The sequence below is a fragment of the Gobio gobio genome (assembly GCF_949357685.1).
Source record: "Gobio gobio genome assembly, chromosome: 22".
Classification (NCBI taxonomy): Eukaryota; Metazoa; Chordata; class Actinopteri; order Cypriniformes; family Gobionidae; genus Gobio; species Gobio gobio.
The window spans coordinates 20,899,982-20,921,172 of NC_137118.1; the positions used below are offsets into that span (position 1 = coordinate 20,899,982).

Below are 21,191 nucleotides of genomic sequence, written 5' to 3' on the forward strand. Positions count from 1 at the left end.
TGTCCATCTGGTGATGCTCTTCTGAGAAGAAAGGCACAGACAATTTGTATAAATAATTTTCCAGAGTCTAAATATTCCCCAACATACTTGAGAGTATATATATACATATAAGTATATTAGTGCTGTTAAATCGATTATAAAAATAAAAGTCCAAAATAAAAGTTTGTGTTTACATATGTGTCTGTAGGCTACTGTGTATAATTATTATGCATATATAAATACACACACATGCATGTATATATTTAAGAAATATTTTCCTGTATATACTGTATATATATATTTTATACTTTTTTTTCTTAAATATAGCCTATACATGTATGTGTGTGTATTTATATATACATAATAATTATACACAGTACACACACATATATTATGTAAACTCAAACTTTTATTTTGGATGTGATTAATCGTTTGCCCAGCACTAATATATATATATATATATATATATATATATATATATATATATATATATATATATATATATATATATATATATATATATATATATATATATATATATATATATATATATATATTCACTTAAATGCACCTCTTTTGTATGAGCATGTTTTTAATGTCAAACAACATTATTTTAAGTAGTTGAACCTGATATTTGAAGGTTATTACTTAGAAAAAATATTTAATATTTAATAAATAAATAAATATAAACAAACAAGTAAAAAAAAAAATGCTTCACTTCAAAAGCTTGTAAAATAAAAAAAATCTGAGTCATGTGGTACGATCAACACGCAGATATATGGAAGAAAAAAATGAGAGATCATATCATATATAGATGAGAAGGCAATGTTAGTTCTGCACTGCAAAATATGCTTTTTTTACTTAGTATTTTTGTCTTGTTTCCAGTCCAAATATCTAAAAATTCTTAAATCAAGATGAAGATATTATGTCTTGTTTTCTGAAAGAGAAAAAAACTAAATTAAGTGAGTTTTTGCTTAAAACAAGCAAAATGATCTGCCAATGGGGTACGAAAAAGAATCTTAAATACTGAATACATTTTTTTGTGGTGTGGTTTCAAAATGATCAACAATGAACAACGCTTCCACTACAGAATTTATTAATCTTAGTTAATAATTTACTAATACATTTGTAAGATCAAATGTTGAATATAGGGTCACAATTAACTAACATTAACAAAGATTAATTCATGCTTTAAAAATATATTGCTCATTGTTTCATGCTAGTTAATTGTGACCCTGGAACACAAAATTGCACGGGTGTATTTGTGACAATAGTCAACAATACTTTGTATGGGTCAAAATGATCTTTATTTTCTTTTCGCCAAAAATCATTAGGATAAGTAAAGATCATGTTCCATGAAGATATTTTGTACATTTCCTACAGTAAATATATCAAAAATGGACTTTATTTGGACAACTTTAAAGGCGATTTTCTCAATTTTTTTGCACCCTTCAAATAGTTGTATACAGCCAAATATTGTCCTATCCTAACAAACCATACATCAATGGAAAGCTTATTTATTCAAATCTCAATAAAAAAAATGTACCCTTATGACTGGTTTTGTGGTCCAGGGTCACAATTCATTCATTAATCTCAACAAATGAAACTTGTAAAGTGTTACCGATTTTTAATTCTAAATGTTTAGGCTAGTTATGACATTCCTGCTGCTTTGGTCCTCTCACATATTATGTGGTTTAAATTCTCACATATGTGGGTAAAAACTAAGTTGCTTCAGTTACAGAATGCGGTTGTCGTTCTGTTGTATAACTGGACTGTGCATGAACACAAATGTATTTAGCCTCATGAATTCTGTGCGGTATAGCTCAACAAAACACCAAAGCAGACACAGAGGTTCTCAGTAATGAGAGTAGAAGACACTTACTGGAACGAGGGTCTGTTGAGCTTAGGTTTGTTTGGTAATGGAGGCTTGGGTATGTGGACTGTCCTGTTATTTGGAGCGGAAGACAGGTGAGGCGAGACAGGCCTTTGCTCAGGCGTAGGCTTCACTCCCAGGTGCTGGCTAGAAATCGATGCTTTAGAGTCCAGAATCACTTTCTGTAAGTTCGCAACGATGGGTAAAGTAGCCGAGGTATTCCCAAAGGGTTTCGGCTTCTTCTCGCAAACAGGCATTGTAGAAAATGGGCCTGACGTGGGCTTCATGCTGTTTGGTGGGGGTAAAGGAGGCATGGGACAAATGGGGCCTCTGGTTGACAGGTGCGAGTCTGGTTTCCCTAGATGTGGGGCGTACGGTAGGGGCGGAGGAGGACCTTTGGATGAACACGAAGGTTTTTTGAATGGAGGGGGTAGTGGAGGTGGAGGTCCTTTCGTGTGGCGGGTTTCTTTAAACGGCTGAAAAGGAACTGGGGGTGGTGGGTACGGTGGAGGTGGAACCGTGGGTCGACCTGGAAAAAAACATCAAAAAGTAATTCCACTGAGTGGGTGTTGTCAAAGGTAGATATTCTCAGCCAATCTCAACACAACTAAAGTGCTGTATGGAAATGTGACAATCGCTAATATATGCCAAGAATGACAAAGCATTTACCTGCTATTATTGGTGATCCGTCCTCTTCATCACTGTCTTCATCTTGTGTCATATAATCTAAATAAAATAAAATAAAATTAGAGTACACCTCTTCTGTAATAAGCATGTTTTTCAAAATGAACATTATTTTAAGTAGTTGAACCTGATCTTTTATTATTATTTCTTAGTAAAAAAATAAATATGTACAAAAATTAATAAACAAAAGTATAAGAAAAGTCATGTGGTACTACCAACTTGCAGATATATGGAAGAAAAAAAAGGGAGATCATATATATAGATGAGGAGGCAATGTTAGTTAAATTAAATTAAATAAAAAAATTACATTAAAATTAAATACGCTTAAATTAATTTCTCATGCATGATTTTGCCATTTATTTCCTTACAGACTGTAAAAATATTGTGTAAAAGATGATTTGTTAATACTGTTAAATAAAATGTAATTAAATACTATCAGTATAATACTACTTTTTTACAGCATTTGTTAATCTTTGGTAAAGTAAGTTAATAAAAATATAGTTCATTGTTTGTTCATTGTAGTTCACAGTGCATTTACTAATATTAACAGATACTTTTAATTTTAAAAATGTATTACAAAATGTTGAAAAAAGGTTCACTGGGGTTCTATATATTTTATGCCAAACGGATTCTATATAAGGAGAAATGTCTTAAACGACTACTTAATGCTTTCATGTTTAACCGTTTTTTTTTTTCTAGTGATAAAGTTTGTTACGAGCTGCTTAATTCATAAAATTGACTTAAAATTAGAAATGAATCAAAACAAAATTAATTCATTAAAACTAAATCCATTTGAAGCGCCTGACAAAAACCTTTAAGGTAAAGAGAATTAAAGGGTTAGTTCACCCAAAAATTTAAATTCTGTCATTAATTACTCACCCTCATGTCGTTCCAAACATGTAAGACCTTCGTTCATCTTCAGAACACAAATGAAGATATTTGAAATGATGAAATCCGAGAGCTCTCTGACCCCTCCATAGAAAGCTATTTTATTACCACTTTCAATGCCCAGAAAGGTATAAGAATAGTCCACGTGACTACTGTGGTTTAACCTTTATTTTATAAAGTTTTGTGCACAAAAAAACAAACAAAAGTAAGGATTTATTCAACAATTTCTTCTAGTCTGTGTCAGACTCTTACGCTGTTGACGTAGTGTAAACAGTGCAGCACTTCCTTTGTCTGGCTATCACCAGATCAAGCTCAATCTTTTAAGATTGAACATTGGTCTGGGGAGTCTGCTCTGTATTTTCTACTGCACAAGAGGTGTGATCAACGGGCATAGTTCAAATGACTCTGTACGCAATTGGATAGTCCTTCAACCAATCAGACCAACGATCCATCGCTTCTCTATCCGTCATTGTGTTAAACCCACCAATAGCGTACCAGGTGGATAAGCCGGTTTGTGATTGGTCACCGCAAACGGAAGCAGGATAGAAAAATGTACAGGTTTCCAGCCTGAGCTCCAGGGTGAAAGAGCGCAAGAGCCTGACATAGGCTTGAAGAAATTGTTGAATAAAGTCCTTATTTTTGTTTGTTTTTTGGGCACAAAATTATTCTCGTCACTTCATAAAATTTAGGTTAAACCACTGGAGTCACATGGACTATTTTAACAATGTTTTTCCTACCTTTCTGGGCCTTGAAAGTGGTAATTAAATAGCTGTTTATATGGATGGGTCAGAAAGCTCTCAGATTCCATCAAAAATATCTTCATTTGTGTTCCAAAGATGAACGAAGGTCTTACGGGTTTGGAACGACATGAGGGTGGGTAATTAATGACATCATTTTAATTTTGGGAGGAACTAACACTTTAACTGCTGTGGAAATATTGTTCATTGTACGTTTATGTAAATGCAATTGTAATTCATATGAACAAATGATAACTTATTGTAAAGTGCATGTTACCAAACTTTAATATTTATAAATAAAACACATTTTAGTAGACATATAATTTGCTATATAGTTAAGTGAAATGAAACTATGAAATACTTAATCAATATTTTTTTTAATCAAGTGAAAAAACTAAGTTTTTATATGTATTATAAATCATTTTATATAAACATTGGTTATGCTTTATTTTAAGGTGTCCATACTGTATAACAATTAATGACATGTATTTACTAAAGGGTTAGGGTTAGGAAAAGGGTGCGATTTAGGGTTAGTTGCATGTAATTAATTAGAATTAATAGTTATTACTATAGTGAACACATAACGTGTAATGTCTCCAATTGAAAATTTTCTAGTGACTGATCACATCTACATTTTTCAGTAGGCCAAATTTAATTTCTGTGAATTGATGCAATTTAATTCACAGAAATTCAATTTGGCCAACAAAAAAATGTAGATGTGATCGGTCACTAGAACATTTTCAATTGGAGACCTGAATTTTTTTTTACAGCGTGTAAACATTATATAATAGGTAGCCTATGTATAAGGGTTACAGTCAGTAGAAAAACATAGTGATTTTAAATGCCACTCATACCTGCTTCAGGGTCATCTTCAATAGGATTGATATCCAGCGGTTCCTCTAACGGCCCATATATGCTCTCAGAATCCAGGTCATCACTATTAAAACACAAGAAATTCTTGAGAAATGTGAACATGCAGATGAAGAATTACATTCACAAGCAGTGATTGAAAGAAAGAGGAAGAGATGTCATGTGAAAAAAAAAATCCTTAGAAAAGGAAGCTAAAAATGAGGGGGGTAAAACCCTGTTGTGTAAGCATAATGTGTGATATGTGCAACATGACATCAGTGATTGAGATATTCAATGGTGTGAGCAGATGGTAGTTTTACCTTGGAAGCGGCAAATCTCTTTTATCATTATAATAGTTGATTTCTTTTCTTAAGTGCCTCATCCATTTCTGTCAAAATGTAAAACAAATACACATTTAAGTGGAATTTAGTCTTGCATTTTATTTTAATTGATCAAACAAACAAACACATTTTCACAGTTGTGCAATGCATGCTGACGTGATCTGACCTTTCGCTCATCCTCACTCGCTGCTGAGAAATACCATGTACGGTGTCTTTTACTGAAGTGGACGATCTTGAAAGGGAAAACGTTGCTAGATGTCGTCTCCTCTGCCGCCCGCAGAACTCTGCAGAGTATACAAAGCATTGTTGGGAAGCTAAATTGATGGTGACTAATAAGAATCATTCATTTTTCTTTTTAATTTAAATGTACACTAGCGTTCAAAAGTGGCTTTTGTTCACATTAAATTGATCAGAAGTGACAGAAAAGATATTTATAATGTTGCGAAAGATTTCAGGATTTAAAATAAATGTTCTAAATGTACTTTTAAACTCAAAGAATCCTGATAAGAAAAGTATCACCATTTCCACAAACACATTAAAGGGTTAGTTCACCCAAAAATTAAAATTCTGTCATTAATTACTTAAGTTACCCTCATGTCGGTAGACGTCGTTACAAAGTCCATCTCACTACAGTGGTTCTAAAATAGCTTTATGAATCGGCGAGAATAGTTTTTGTGCGCAAAAAACCCCTAAATAACGACTTACATAGTGATGACGATTTCAAAACAAGGCATCATGAAGCTTCGGAGCGTTATGAATCAGCGAGCCGAATCATGATTCGGATCGCGTGTCAAACCGCCAAACTGCTGAAATTTGGCGATTCAAACCGCTGATTCGACTCGCTGATTCATAACACTGATTCATAACGCTTCGAAGCTTCATGATGCCTTGTTTTGAAATCGTCATCACTATGTAAGTCGTAATTTAGGGTTTTTTTGCGCACAAAAACTATTCTCGCCGATTCATAAAGTTATTTTAGAACCACTGTAGTGAGATGGACTTTGTAACGACGTCTTTAGTACCTTTTAAGGGTCTTGAGAGTGTAAAGTGCCATTGTGCCAATGGAGGCCTTTCAGAGCCATCAGATTTCAACTAAAATATCTTCATTTGTGTTCCGAAGATGAACGGAGGTCTTACGGGTGTCGAACGACATGAGGGTAAGTAATTAATGACAGAATTTTCATTTTTGGGCGAACTAACCCTTTAAGCAGAACAACATTGATAATAATCAGAAACGTTTCTTGAGCATCAAATCATCATATTAGAATGATTTCTGAAGGATCATGTGACACTGGAGTAACGATGCTGAAAATGTAGCTTTGACCACAGGAATAAATTACATTTTAACATATATTCACAAAAACAGTTATTTTAAATTGTAATAATATTTCACAATATTACAGTATTTTTGATCAAATAAATGTAGCCTTGATGAGCAGATCTTTCAAAAAAGAAACAAAAAAGAGACTTCTTTCAAAACACACTTTTTAAAGTGGTGCTTATTATAGCTTTACTCTATCCTTAGTGTCAGATATATGGCTAAAGGTTCCATAAGTGCAATTGGTATGCAATTAAGTGTCCGAAAACAAACATTCATATCATAATTTAAAAAGTTATTTTAAAGTATATTATTTCCATAATAAATAGGCCTATATTGCTATTATTATGGTAGCTTTTTATTTTACAGTCCTGTTTCGCATTGTATTAATGACGCTAACTGGGTAATAACTAGTACTAACCCTGCTGAACCTACCCCTAAACCTAACCTTAACCCATGCTGTTACCTTATATTACTCAGTATTTTCGTCCGTAAATACACTATAAGTACATTGAAAGTGCACATACTGTAAAATAAAGTGCAACCAATATAATGTTGAAGTGTACTTCTTTTAGGTCTTTTAAGGGTAGGTCTTGCTCATCCGCGAATACTCCCTGTGCTCTGCTGTATTAATTTAGAGGGCTATTTTTACCCAAGCACAGCAAGAAAAAGTCACACAATAATTACATGTTCACCATATGGCACATTCAACCTGCTTAGGAAGAACTACTGCAGAATTCGACGCTCTTTCCTTAAACAGAACATACTACATACACGTGAACATTGCATTGACATGTACAGGAAACACATACGAAGGCCAATTCCGTGCAGAATCGAAACTTGCACTTAAAAAAGGCTGCGTGAGGAACGCACAGCTATGGACAGGATGTGGCCTGTGATGGTGCAGAGATGGCCACTGGTTAACTTAACACACAGCTTGCGAAACTTATTACAGAGAGGTGGGCTACTAAAACTTTTTCTGGCTGAATGACCGCAGATGGCTCAGAAATTCATACAAACAAATGCAGTGGAAACCAATGTGAACTGGTGGAAATAAGCAGAAAAACCAACCTGTTGTAGCCATTAAGGGAGAAAGCTCCTTGCGGTGCGGCAGAAGTACTGCTCTTGAAATAGTAAACGCAGCCTTTGTGGATTATAATGAAGCGAAGCGGCCCTGTGGAATTGGCAGACAATCAATATAATTCCCTTCAGCACATAAATGGAAAGCAATAGTGTTTAGAGTACTTCAGCATTCATTTCTTAATGGAATATTTTGAAACACTTTACAATAAGATTCCATTTGTTAACATTAGTTAAAGCCCGTATGCTCATTTACAGGTTCATCATTTTGTTTATGGGCTCTACTAGAATAAGTTTACATGATTTAATGTTTAAAAACTAATTTTTATAGTTGCAGCACCTGTTTTTACCCTCTGTCTTACATTTCCGACACACGCTCTAAGCGGTTGACCAATCACAACATACTGGGGCCGACTGACTGACTATGCTTTTTGGAAGGTGGGTTTTAAAAGAAACCGAATCTAAAACAGAACGTTCAGACAGAGAGTGAAAATGGGTGCTGCAATGTAAAAAAAAATGCTTTTCTGCATGGATGAACTTATGGTCATAATTCCTAAATTATTCCTAAAAGGGATAGTTTACCCCAAAATGAAAATGTTGTCATTATTTATTCACCGTCATGTCATTCCAATTATATTCCAACAGATATTCTGAATAATGTTTCCGCCCTTACAATAAAAGTGAATGGGGTCCAAACAAACATCTACTTTCATTGGGGAAGGTGCAAAACTCACATTTTATCAGGCTGAACTGGCTGCCTCCTTTCTTGTGCAGATATCCAGACGAGGTGACTCCTCCCGGCATGGTGAGCAGATTCTGAGCTCCGATAGCCCTCATGGGAACGGGCCAGGAGACTGCTGTAGCAGCCATGTTTCTGTAAGCAGCAGGAAAGGTGATGTTGGTTAGCCTTGTGCACGACAATTACCTTGCTATGGGGAAGGGCTGGGGTGTCTTATTTCACGATCAACATACTGGTGAAAACATATACGCCTACCAAGAACACTAACCAAAAACATCCCAACAGCCAGCCACCCACAACACCTACGGCCATGCCTAGGGCCAAATCACAATTGCACTGAAATTAAGGCCCTGTTTACACTTGGTATTAAGATGTGTTGTGGATGATCGGATCACAAGTAGACGTTACACCTGGTGTCTCTTGTCTACTTTCAACCACTTCTGTCCTGATTTATTCGAGGGGAGGGTCTATGGGCAGGTAAATGTATGGTTTTTTTCAGATCTTTCGATTTAATGGACAAAATAATCTTTTATAATAATTTACATATGAACGCGACAGGAGACGACAGAAATACATACAGAGAGCAGCAGCTTTCGTCTGATGGCCACAAGACCAAACACTGTTAGGTGCATGTTAGAAATCAGGTATGGTGAGAGGACATCGTGCTTGGTACGTTTTCATCTTCAAACCAAACTTGGGTCTTCAGCAGACAGTTTGAATCCCGTTTTGCTAGCGCGCTTTCCATCGTGTTTACGCATTAGGTCAGTAGGCGGAGAGTGGGCAGTCTTTTGTGGCTGTTCGAACACATTCGAACATGAGGGTCTACACTACGAAAGCAATCCAGTCTAATGCGTTTTTGACTACCTTTGGAAGTGGTCGAAAGTAGACAAGCTCAAAACGTTTTAGACCCTGTTTACACCTGAATTTAGCCTCGTCCACTTGTGATTGGACTGACGAAAACGTATCTTAATACCAGGTGTAAACAGGGCCTCAGGCTACATCACATTATTATCTGTATAAAACACTATTTAGGGCCAATATATCTTTCAAAATCAAACCTCTCTTCAAGGTTTTAAGGTTTATTATAACCTACATTTAGTGAGGTTAAATTAAGCTGTTAAGTTTCAGTGCTTTGTCACACCAACTTTTAAAGTTTGTCTTAATGAACTTTACTTCATTTACTTTTCAAGTTAGTAGGCCTATTCTGAAAATCTCTCTGTACTGTTGGGTATCTCTAAATAAAGTAGGCCTTCATTACAGAGGATTTCTAATTTCATTTTTCATTTAAAAGAATCGTTGAGACAAAAAATTGTTCTTGCCCTACTCCGACTCACTATGGTAAACCTAAAACTAACTAAAGACAAGAAGATTTTTTCAGATAAACATGTAGAACTTATTATCAGTGATCTTGGTGTAGTTAATCGGATTCACTCTGACATGATGTTGATGGGCAACCATGGTAAACCTCAAACCATCAGATTCACCAGTGCACTTCTGATGTAATACACTGAAACAATTGTTCTGAGGTCAATGGGTTTTAAAAATGGGTTTTTGATTAAATGCCTGAATTAAGGTCTGTGATAAACACAAATATTTTCAAATTTTTCCTACAAGAGGTTGTCGGAGACAATAAACATCATCAGGCCAAACTTGCAAAGTCTTCTAACTCAAACCTTAAGGGAAAATGTTTTTTTTTAAAAAAAAAGAGTTGTCGGAACTCGGAAGCTTAGTGATGGTGTACTTTGTTTATAGCATACTTTTGGCTTTTTACTTCTGCAGATTGTATTTAGGCTTCAAAATTCATAAAAGTTGTGGTCATTTGTGAAGATGATCATGATGAACAAAATATGTAAGAATTATAAACTTTTGGCCACAGAGCTTATTTTCTGCAATAATCCAAATGCCAATGGAAAAACACTGTTGGGTTTTGTGTTGAGGGAACCAGGGTGATGCGAACTTACAGATTTGGCAAAAAACTAAATACCAGACCATGTATGTCTGTATATATTGAGAAATAGAAAATGTTACTTGAAAACCTGGATATATGAGGTAGCCTAATTTTAGACTTGGAAAAATAATTTTATAAAATTTAATTTTATCAAATCTCTCTATACATTTTATGAATTTACTTTTTCCAATGTATGCTAAGCCCTAAAATATTTAATTGGGTAGAAATTGTGAGTAAAGCATTTTTAAAAATCCTCATCCGTAATACATATACAGAAAATCATGAAAAACTGGAAAAGTCTTTGATTATTGCGCACAATGGGAGGCCTTGGAGTCAAAAAGGTTGAGAACCACTGTGCAAAACTAAACGATAAACAAAAACCTTTGATATCTAAACCGGTAATACTGAAACCAGACATAACAAATTGCAGACATAACAAATTAAAAGGACATGCTTATAAACAAAGCAAACTCAGTCAAAACATGAAGATGAGTCTATAATAATAAACAATGAAAAAACACAACAGCCGTCCAAAGAGACCTAACAATCACAGGAACCCTAACAAAATTCCTGCTATACATCCGCAATTTCCACATATCAAGAGAATTCATAGGAACACGACTACATAATCACAGACAGTAATTTGTGATCATAAACACCACATAATTGCTCTTCAATTAAGAACCCAACTCTAAACAAACTTCTCCAAACACCCACCTATCCCATTATTTTCAGTCTGCTCCCTCATGCTTACCTTCTGCTGACGCATCTTCTGATACTCTGCACTGCTGGACTCTCTCTGAACATATTGCCAGAAGATACTAGAGATCACTAAGAGCTTGAGGACATACTCGTCTCCACCACAAAGTTTCCAAACCTCCAGCAAAAACCTTGAATCTGACCAGGACATCGAAAGGACAGGAAACTCTACGTTTCCTTTGGAAAGTTCAAGCCCCTCCTGGGCTGTCGAGTGCACAGCGGAATTTGCTTATCCGGCGCGTAATGCTGGATGTCTGAGTTCCAGTCAGCAGATATAGATGGGAACGGATGAAAGTCCATCTAACTCTGGGTGGAGTGGCGAGATTAGAATCCCATGGGACAATTGTGACCTAAATGAGAAGTCTAATGGTAGCGTAGTGCATCTCATCATGACATTATAATATCCAACCAAAGAATTATGGTTCAGGAGCGAGCTTGTGGCAAGAGGATCCTATTTTTAGGAGTTAAGTAGAAGTTTAGTGTGGCACTGTCAGCAAAGTACTCTTGACCTTCTTACAGACTTCATTTCAAGGAAATTAAAGGAACTACTGGGTGTAAGCAGATGGTACAAAAACATACAAATTAGCCAACAAATCAGCAAAACGTAACAGTTACAAGCCAGCCTCACTATTACTATTTGAACATCCTTTTGACCCAAAATATTAAAAAGGCTGCATAACTGATCATGCAATGTGCTACTACGCCAAAAAAAAAAATTATCTTTAAAAATCTAAAATTCTTGTGCACTTTATTGTAATCTTTGTATTTATGTTTGGTTTCAAAAAACAATGTATTATCATTTTTAACAAAAGCTTGAGTTTAAATGTAATTTTGGCATACATAACATATTTTCCCTATTTTAATCATCTTAAAAATTATTTTTTAAAAATTATCATGAATTATTAAATGATAAATAATAATTTTTGATATGCTCCAGAAAATATAAAAACATCTTTTTAATGAATTATAAATTAAAACATGTTCAAGTTTTTGTAATTAATCGGGACAAAAATGAGCATCATGAAATTAACCCAACTCGCTTTTGTATCCAAACCTTTTCTCTTCAACATATTTGGCTCATCAACATATTTGGCTATTTTCCCCCGCCCACACTGTTATGATGACGTCAGCGGAAAAGTAAAGTTAGAGGCAGAGCAAGTTATTACATTTTGATAGAAGATTATTCATAAAGTATTTATATCTTTGGAATAGTATTATATATTATGGAAACAAAATAGTAAATATAAAGCAATGGGCTTGATATTTTGCTTACACTATGCATGTCCATGTGATAAATTCAATTTCCAACATAAAGAGGGGGGAAAAAAATCAGCAGCATTTTGTTTTAAGTAGCCTATTACTCATAATGACCCAGCAATGCCCTGCTACTGCAAACAAACACATGGGTGGCTCTAAGCTATGAAGTATTAATCTTAAATCTCCAAAAAACCACAATGATAATGTGGCATTGGATAGTCATGCACTAGGAACAGTAACAAAAAAGCAGGGTGGGGTGGGGAAGATTTCAGGCTTATTCAAACAACTTCTTGACTCCACTGTTTGAAATGCAACTCCATGTGCTGCTTAGCATGAAGTGCTAGGAGGTCAAACACAGTTTACAAGTGAATTTATTTTTTAAATGTGATGTGAATTTCAGAGGGTAAGAATGTAGGACAGATCTTGATTATCCATTGGGAATTGATTGGATCATTACATGCCAGATTGGAGCCACATGGTTGGAGAAGCCTTCTTTTTTTTATCCATTTAGGCCTAGATAAAAGAAAACTCTGTATAATAACTTGAATCAGTCAGAAAAAGACCAGAAATGTGAGAACAAGTCCAACAACAGAACAAGGGGCTTAGTACATGACGTAACTATACACATCACAACATGTAAATAGGAAAATGTTGGTGTTATTTTGTCACTTATTGAGCAGTAGGCTAGCTGGAGCCGTTTACCTCCAGTCTTTGTGCTAAGCTAGGCTAGCTGTGGGTGCGTCAGACAGAGTTATGGCACACACGGAGATGAGAATGGTATGTATGTGGACTTATCTAACTCTGGGGGATACAGTGAATAAGCTAAAATCCCGAAAAGTCGGCGTGTTCCTTTAAGGAATGAAAACACATCTTCAGTGTTCTTCTCTAATGTTCCCCCTTCTTGAAAGTATAAAAGTGTAAGCCAACCAGAAAAAGAGGAAGGGCACTGAAACATATTTGGCTATTTTCCCCACCCTCGTTGTAGTGATGTCATCACAGGAAAAGTAAAGTCGTTTCAGAGGCAAAGCAAATTATTAAATTTTGATTAATGATATTTTAATGGAATAGCATTATTCACAGTATACCAGGGATCTGCATCTGTAGAGTGAATAGTATCAATTTCCTCTGAAAGCAATATAATATATCATACCTCAGTGGTGTGTCAGAGTTTCCACTCACGATTGTTTACGTCTTTTGACATTTTAACAATGTTTCCATCCACAGGAGTCAGGCCAGAACTTGACCTGCTCTTAAAGTGAGGGTGAAAATGTAAGAGATAATCCATGGATGGATGTGCATTAAACCATTTTAATGAATGCTAAATGCCACTTTAAACTGATTAGATAAATACCATATCAAGCAACTAGACAATTTTGAGTAATAGAAGATTGTATACTTAATCAAAGATGTCATCCACCCAGTTTATCAACGTTAGCAAAACCAACATGCTCAACAACATGCTCAGATATCTTCACTTTTGACTGTAAGTGATGCAAATGTGTTACTCTAGCTAAATTGTGACAGCTTGTCACCAGTGTCAGGTTGTCTAGTCTGGTTTAGTCTTTAGTCAGAGTGTAAACCCTGTGTAAAAACTAGAACACGATTTTAAATGTTGTTAGCAGCTAATAGCTCATTAAACACCTGTTGAAACTAGTTCACATTCTGTATGGTTAACCATATGTAGGCAAAGTCAGATTAATAAGGTACAATGATACAATGAGCGCTTTTGAGGATGAACTAATAAGGATTTACCAGATTAGTGAAATGTTAGTAGTACACTAGATGTCTGTATATTCTACTATGTCTATGGGTGCGTCTCAATCAGCTCCCTAGTTCAGTAGTCAGGGCACTAATCAGGGAATCAGTCAATGGCTCCCTGAACAATGCCCTGACAACTGAACTAGGGAGTTGATTGAGACGCACCCTATGAGATAATTGGTACTTTTTTCTGGTGTTTTCTGTACAGCTGTTCATGGACATCTGGGTCAGTTTTTTCCAAGCTGGTTTATCAATAATTTTACATTTACCCACCCTAAATGAGTCAAACAAAGTCTCATTAGTCTCTTCCTGTCAAAATGTGTGATCACATTAGTGAAATTTTGTGGGCAAAATGGTCCATTGCACAGCTCACAGAAAACACTTTCAAATCAAGCAGCTTTTTGTTGGTAAATGTGGCAAATATCTATGAACAGCTTAATTTGTTGTGAAATCTGCGTTGGGAAATCTTTTGCCCTCACGCAAATTTTGCATGAATTTCTATTGAAATGGCTGGATTTGGATAAGCATACATTTAAAATAGATTTATCTGAAGCTACTCAAGGGTTTCTCACCGAGAGGACCGTTTCCTTATTATAATATTTTATGTTACAAACCAAAGGTAAGAAAAGAATATGTGGGCAGCTGTTGCAGTTATTATTTTTGCCCTGCACGTACGCCCTTCCTTCATTTCCTGTTATCTAATACACCTCACTTAAAATACAGCTTGAGTCCTGCTTTTAATAAAGGAGAACATGATGTATAAATGTAACACAGCCTCCATCAAACAATGAAGTTTCTGTCAAACATCTGCCCACATATTAGTCAGAGCAACATTTCATAGTCTGCTGGATGTGCCCCCACATTATAATGTGTATAAATGCAAGTGTATCCTGTCTGAAAAGGTCATGTAAACACCTTGTACATGAGGTAGGAGTTGTAAAGGTGTGGTAAAGGTGTAATGTAACATCCATATTGCGGCCTTGAGTATGGCAGGGGTTTTCCCTGTAATTCACTGCATAAATCATTATGAATGAAAAACACGTTTGAAATCTGTTTTCTTTACATAAAATCTGCAACCTAGATTTTACCAGAGCCACATGACTGGAGTTAAACTACAGGTTATATGTGACCCGTGCTGACAAAATGAGTCGGAATGCGCATGGGCTGATTACGTGCTAAAGGCAAAACAAGTGAAAAATGTCAATTTTGGTCGAATTTGAAGTTTTCACAAAAATGAGTTCCAAATAGTAATTAAACATCTACAGTGATCTTTATTTGTACTTTTTGTGAGAGGTGTACCTTCCTTAATCTTTCCTTTGTTTAAATAATCCATGGAAAATTGTGTGTTTCTCTGCTCGCTTCTCGATAAATGCTGTTTCCCCTCATCACAAGTTTGGTATCGTTGTAAAGCGCACCATTACAACTTTGTTAATATTCAAAGTGAATACTTGATGGCATGAGTCTGAACCATTGAAATGTGATTTTCAAAACAATATTACTTGCGCTGACTGACATGCCCGAAGTGTGCGCACAAAGACGCCTCTCAAGCCTTGCGTGATCCCGATATCGTATACACAGAATTACAGTATTTCAAAGTATTCAGGCAAATATTATCTGTTATGTCTTAAGTGAACATTTGGTTAACTGTTGGGGAAAAACATCTGTTGTGTAACATTATATCTGTGCGATACATTAGGTGTTAATATTAACAATTGTGTTAATCAAACAATTGTGGTATCAATATTTTTCCAATGGGTTTTGACTTGGTGTGTGCCAAATTTGGTGTTATTACCAGGGATTTTAAGGTATGTTTGCTCGATGATTTTGTTTTGGATCCTTCAGAAAACTTAAACTCGATTTTTCTCAAAACTGACTTGACTCTACCGACTTCAAACATGTGTAACTAAGACATTTTTTGTCTGATTCCAACTAATCATACATCAGTTGAAGGTTTTTAATAGAGAATGTGAATTTTTTTTATTTTTTTTTAAGAAATGTGCTCATTGTGACTCATTTTGCCAGCATGGGTCACATATGCAGACAACATTCATAAGTAGAACTGTATTCTGATTCACTCCAGTCAACCACCACAAACTACCCACCTTCTCAATGTACGTCTTACAAATGGCAAGAAATCAATGATTCACATTTACTTTCTTAAAACACATTGTCTGCCACGGTACTAGCTCACAATACTGTAGTAACCCCCAAACTTGTGGGAATTACTTTTCACCGTTTTTTTTGCCACATTGCGACTGAAGTACGAGTTGAATCAACGAGACGTTAAGACATGAAATTGGCAGCAAATAAATTGATGACAAAATACTCTTTCGTACATCAGTGTTGTTGAAGACTGAATGAAGACTACAAAGACACCAAGGTGAAGAAACCCGCATACTTACTTTTTACAGAGATCTTGGATGCACATCTTCGCATGCGTCTGTTGTAAATGACTGAAGGAGCGCTTATTTTTCACCGAAAGAGCCATTCGTACTGGCTGGTATTTGTCACCATGTTTTACAAGTTGATGTTTAGCGTACAGTCGGAAGTTCAATGAGTTACTTGAAGGTTCAGGCACGCCTCATAGAGCGGAGATCTCAGGCTCATGCACAGTGCAAGTCATTTCCTCTCAGGCCCACATTGTCGTGCTCTTTTTCTGTGTCACAAAGTCACTTCCTTTTGTTTGCTGTATGGACAAACTGATTGGCCGAAGTTCTTAGGACTTGAATTCACTGGTAGGGACTTTCCACCTCTTTTAACATGAAATTACGTCGTCAAGACGGCTACTCAGACAAACTTGCAACATTGTTTGTTGATTTCTAGAAATATCTTAAAGCTCATTTGTAGGACACTATGTTGATTCATGTATCTAAGTGACCTATACGACTACCAAAGCCTGAAAACAGATCCTTTTGTGTGAAACTTAGTTTCATCATGGTTGAGTGTAGGTTAGTAATCCTAAGTACTAAACTTTGATGTGTAACTCCTCTTAAACTGCTTCTGCTACATGAATGGTACCTCAAATGTGTCCTTTTACTTTTCTAATTAATCAGACATACAATTGTCATTAAAATGGGCAATAAAATCCTTTAGTCTTACGCTGAAGTAAAGGCCCTAACCAAATCTTGGGTCAGAACATCTTTGACCAATTAGCAGCCACAGGACAGATTACTAACGTTTTATAGTTGCAGAACATTTTCCCACAGGTTTGAACAACGCATTTTAAAAGAAAAAAGTTTGCATTTACATTTTGAACACCAGCCTTTAGTCAATATATGGTCAGCTTCCTGAAACTGAGGTAAATAGAGGTGTTTATCCCACAGGTAAACAGTGTTTTTTTACTTCCTTATTACATGAACCCACAGCTGCCTATAACTACATAAAGTCTGTGATCATGACACACAGATCAGAATGTGTAACATGATGTTGTAAAATTTGTTTGCATCAGACATTACAGAGAATTAAAACTCAAATCCAGGTACCTCGGTTATTTTGAAAATTGTAACCATACAGTTACTACAAAACTACATTTAATCTTTCAAATGAAATTTAACATTTATTGTAAAAAAAAAAAAAAAGACACGTCAGTGTCAAAAAGTGTTGCCGGTTAATAGTGTATGTGACACCCAACACAATCTCACTGATCTTCAGCCTGATCCTCTTCAAACCACACTCAAACGGCGAATAATACATAATGTACATATTTCAAAACCACTAAGTTATCACAGAAGTATTTGAATACACTGAAATATTCTGTTACAATAAGTAACGTTGCACCTACATGTCACCTAACTCTTATTAGAGTGTTAGTTGAGTATAAGTAGACTGGTGTCAGGGTTAGAGTTGACATGTTGACATGAAGTTGCAAAGTTACTTATAGTCAGCAGAATGTCTGTTGGCAGAGAATCAAAATACATTTTTAGCAGATGTTAAGCAGACAGTCTACTAATACTCTCATGACTACTAGTTGACATGTGTAGGAACTTTAGTCAACAGAATGTCTAAAGGGACCATTGAAATAAAGTGTTACCAAATATTCAACTGAAGTACCCTGCCATGGCAATTACAACGCGGGCACTATTCTTACTATTGAAGATATACCTCCAGCTTTTGGTTTCATTTAGGAAAGGAAAGTGTGCCTTCTACAACATCCTCTAAATATAAAAATGAGCAGAAATCCCCTGATGGAGGATGTGAACTCAAACAAGCTCCTTCTCCTTTTCATTTATTCGATGGGATGCACAGAAGTTACACTGCCTCTCCTGATTCCCTTGATCAACCACAATATTTTAACGCAAAAGCAAAATGTTTAAAGCGTCAATTAACAGAGTACCTTGCAGGCACCATGATGACGAATTTGTCTTAAAATAATTAAAGGACTTACCCATTGATATTATCGAATGGAGGCTTGGCATGCACGCTTACATTAAGTGGTTAGTAGTGAACACAAGTCCACTTCCTCCCTGCTGCACTTGAATGCTATTTATGATCCTCCCATTTACAACTTTTTTCTGTTGCTCCCCTGGTGAATAAAAGTATACTTTATTGTATTTCAAATATATTCCCTTTTCAATAGTATATTGCAAATATACCAACAAAAAATTGTACCATCTTCAAATATATAAAAAGTAGGGCCTATATTAACATCATATTTTCACAATACAACTTTTAACGCACTTTAAAATAATTGTATTTTAGTATATTTTCTAAAAATATACTTAAAATGAAAGTTCTGTGTACTTTTTTTTAAAAAGTGTACTTATTTGAACATTACTTCAAAAAAATTTTTTTTAGTATATTTTAAACTGTATGCTCAAAATTGTCATTGTAACAATGCACTGAAAGTATATATTAAAAATATTTTATTTAATATCCTGAAGTTGTAGTATATTTAAAGTCAAATTTGAGTATAATTTTTAAGTTTACTTATTTATGCTTGGAATTCACTTCATTACTTTATAGCATTACTTTCAGAATGTGTTAAAATGTATGACTAATAGGGGTGTAACGGTACACGTATTCGTATTGAACCGTTTCGGTACAAGGCTCTCGGTTCGGTGCACGCGTGTACCGAACGGTTATGAATGCAATCTTTAACAGTTAACAGTCGGCTTGTTTAAAGCGCGGAACACACTTCAATCCTAGTTCCCACACAAACATATTAAGTATTCAGTCCATTTTATCACGAAATTCAAACGATAAATGCATTTTAATGCTCTTTAATGTTACGTGACTGATAGACGCGTATCAGTTCAAGTTCAAGCGGCAGCGCGCGCTGCGCGAGTGAACGCGTCGCGATCAGGAAGAGAATAAATATAAATTAATATCTTGTTGAGGATACATTACAACTTACTGAAACGTATCATATGTTGTGTAATCACTCCATCGGTGATTCAACCGCGGAAAGACAATAAAACAGCTGGTAAACAATGTCGTGTAGAATCACGTTTACCTCAGAAGTCAGTGTCCACAGCTGTTAGCTCACTAACGTTAGAGAGATTAACTCTTTCACTGAATACATGCACTATATTAGCCTATATATTCATTATATTAGCCTATATATATTCATTATATACTACTTAGCCTGTTAGTGATGTCTTGTTTATTTAATGTATGTTTAAATAAACCTGTCATTAAAATTACAGCCACTAAATGATTATATTTCAACAGAAAATTGGAGAAAAAATTATAATAATTCGATTTAGAAGTTACTGCAAAAACTGCCTTATGTGAAGCTTATGAGTGTTGATTATTATATCTAAAAATAAATAGCAACTGAATTTAGGCTAATAGTTTGGGCTCTGTTGTTAATCTTTAATAGCAATATGTAAGTAAGGGCTCCCTATATAGTTTACAGCATTATCTTTAAGAAACTTTTAGTTATAACTGAATTAATTTAAGGACAGACACAATTTTTTTTCATTAAACCACTGTTGAATAAAAATTAATAAAAAGCAATTTTGTAAAACTGCTGTACCGAATCCGTACCGAACCGTGACTTCAAAACCGAGGTACGTACCGAACCGTCAGTTTTGTGTACCGTTACACCCCTAATGACTAATGCATTAAAAGACCATTTTTAAATATATGCAGTGAACAATAGTGTACAGTGTACTGTAGTTGTGATTTAAGTGTAAATATGTATTACAAGTTTACACTGGCAGAGAAATGTTACAATCATACACACAAATCTATATTAAACCAACAGCACCCTTAAAATACAGGTAGGCTTACACACGCAAGACAATATGATTTGAGTAGTTGAGTCAAACATCTCTTCAACTTGGTCTGTGACCAATCAAATTTTGCATCTCACTATCTGTAGCCAATCAGAGGCAGAACTGCTGACGGTACTCAGCAACGATAACTGGAGCGATTCCGAAAAGAACCGAAGGAAAAGTCCTGCTATCCTACCAGTGAACTTATTTCCGATCACGAATGAAAAACTATCAATGTTTCGTTTTGCTTTAACAAACGAAAAACAAGGTTTTGGTTTGATATCTCCTTTTTTTGTTTGTGGTAAAGTTAGTGGTTTATGGCACATGTAGGCAGCACCAAAACGCCCTGTTCATCTGATCTTCTACGATATTAATTCACAAAGAGTCTTATACTGTATATGTTTGACTATGAACTGGAAACAATATTGACATACCGTACTGATACTGTTCCCTACAGCTAATAGTCATTTACTGATCAAAAATAGTATTGGTTCAGTTTTAATTACGTTTTAATTCTATTTCTGTGTAAATCACTTTGAATTGCCACTGTGTATGAAATTTGCTATACAAATAAACTTGCCTTGCCTTACATTGATTTAACTCATCAAAAATAAATTAAGCGATTTTTAACTTTTTTTGAGTTAAAGATTCAACTAATTTTCGAGTCAATTTAATGTAATTAGTTGAAATGACTTAAATTTTTAAGTACAATCAACTTGGATGTTTAAAGCTGCAACTTTTCATAACAGTGTTGTTTCAAAGG

At 35.2% G+C, this 21,191-nt stretch overlaps 1 protein-coding gene across 5 annotated transcripts in view; it reads right to left on the reverse strand.

Annotated features, from left to right (window-relative positions):
- sh3bp2 (SH3-domain binding protein 2) overlaps positions 1–18,666 on the reverse strand; it is a 23,104-nt gene extending 4,438 nt beyond the window's left edge. The window contains exons 1-9 of one of the 5 annotated variants that reach the window (XM_079804531.1): positions 16,613–16,812; positions 8,484–8,623; positions 7,741–7,843; positions 5,518–5,635; positions 5,331–5,398; positions 5,016–5,098; positions 2,522–2,578; positions 1,862–2,381; positions 1–18 (exon numbers count right to left, since the gene is read on the reverse strand). The exon at positions 1–18 is cut by the window's left edge and continues 91 nt beyond it. In XM_079804531.1, coding sequence (XP_079660657.1) covers positions 1–18; positions 1,862–2,381; positions 2,522–2,578; positions 5,016–5,098; positions 5,331–5,398; positions 5,518–5,635; positions 7,741–7,843; positions 8,484–8,623; positions 16,613–16,698 — 1,193 coding nt within the window. In that variant the 5' untranslated portion in view covers positions 16,699–16,812. Of the gene's footprint in view, positions 22–1,861; positions 2,382–2,521; positions 2,579–5,015; positions 5,099–5,330; positions 5,399–5,517; positions 5,636–7,740; positions 7,844–8,483; positions 8,624–11,190; positions 11,317–16,612; positions 16,858–18,594 lie in introns of those variants that run through there. The other 4 variants (XM_079804533.1, XM_079804534.1, XM_079804530.1 and 1 more) reach the window with 4 other exon arrangements.
- Positions 18,667–21,191: the final 2,525 nt, after the last annotated feature.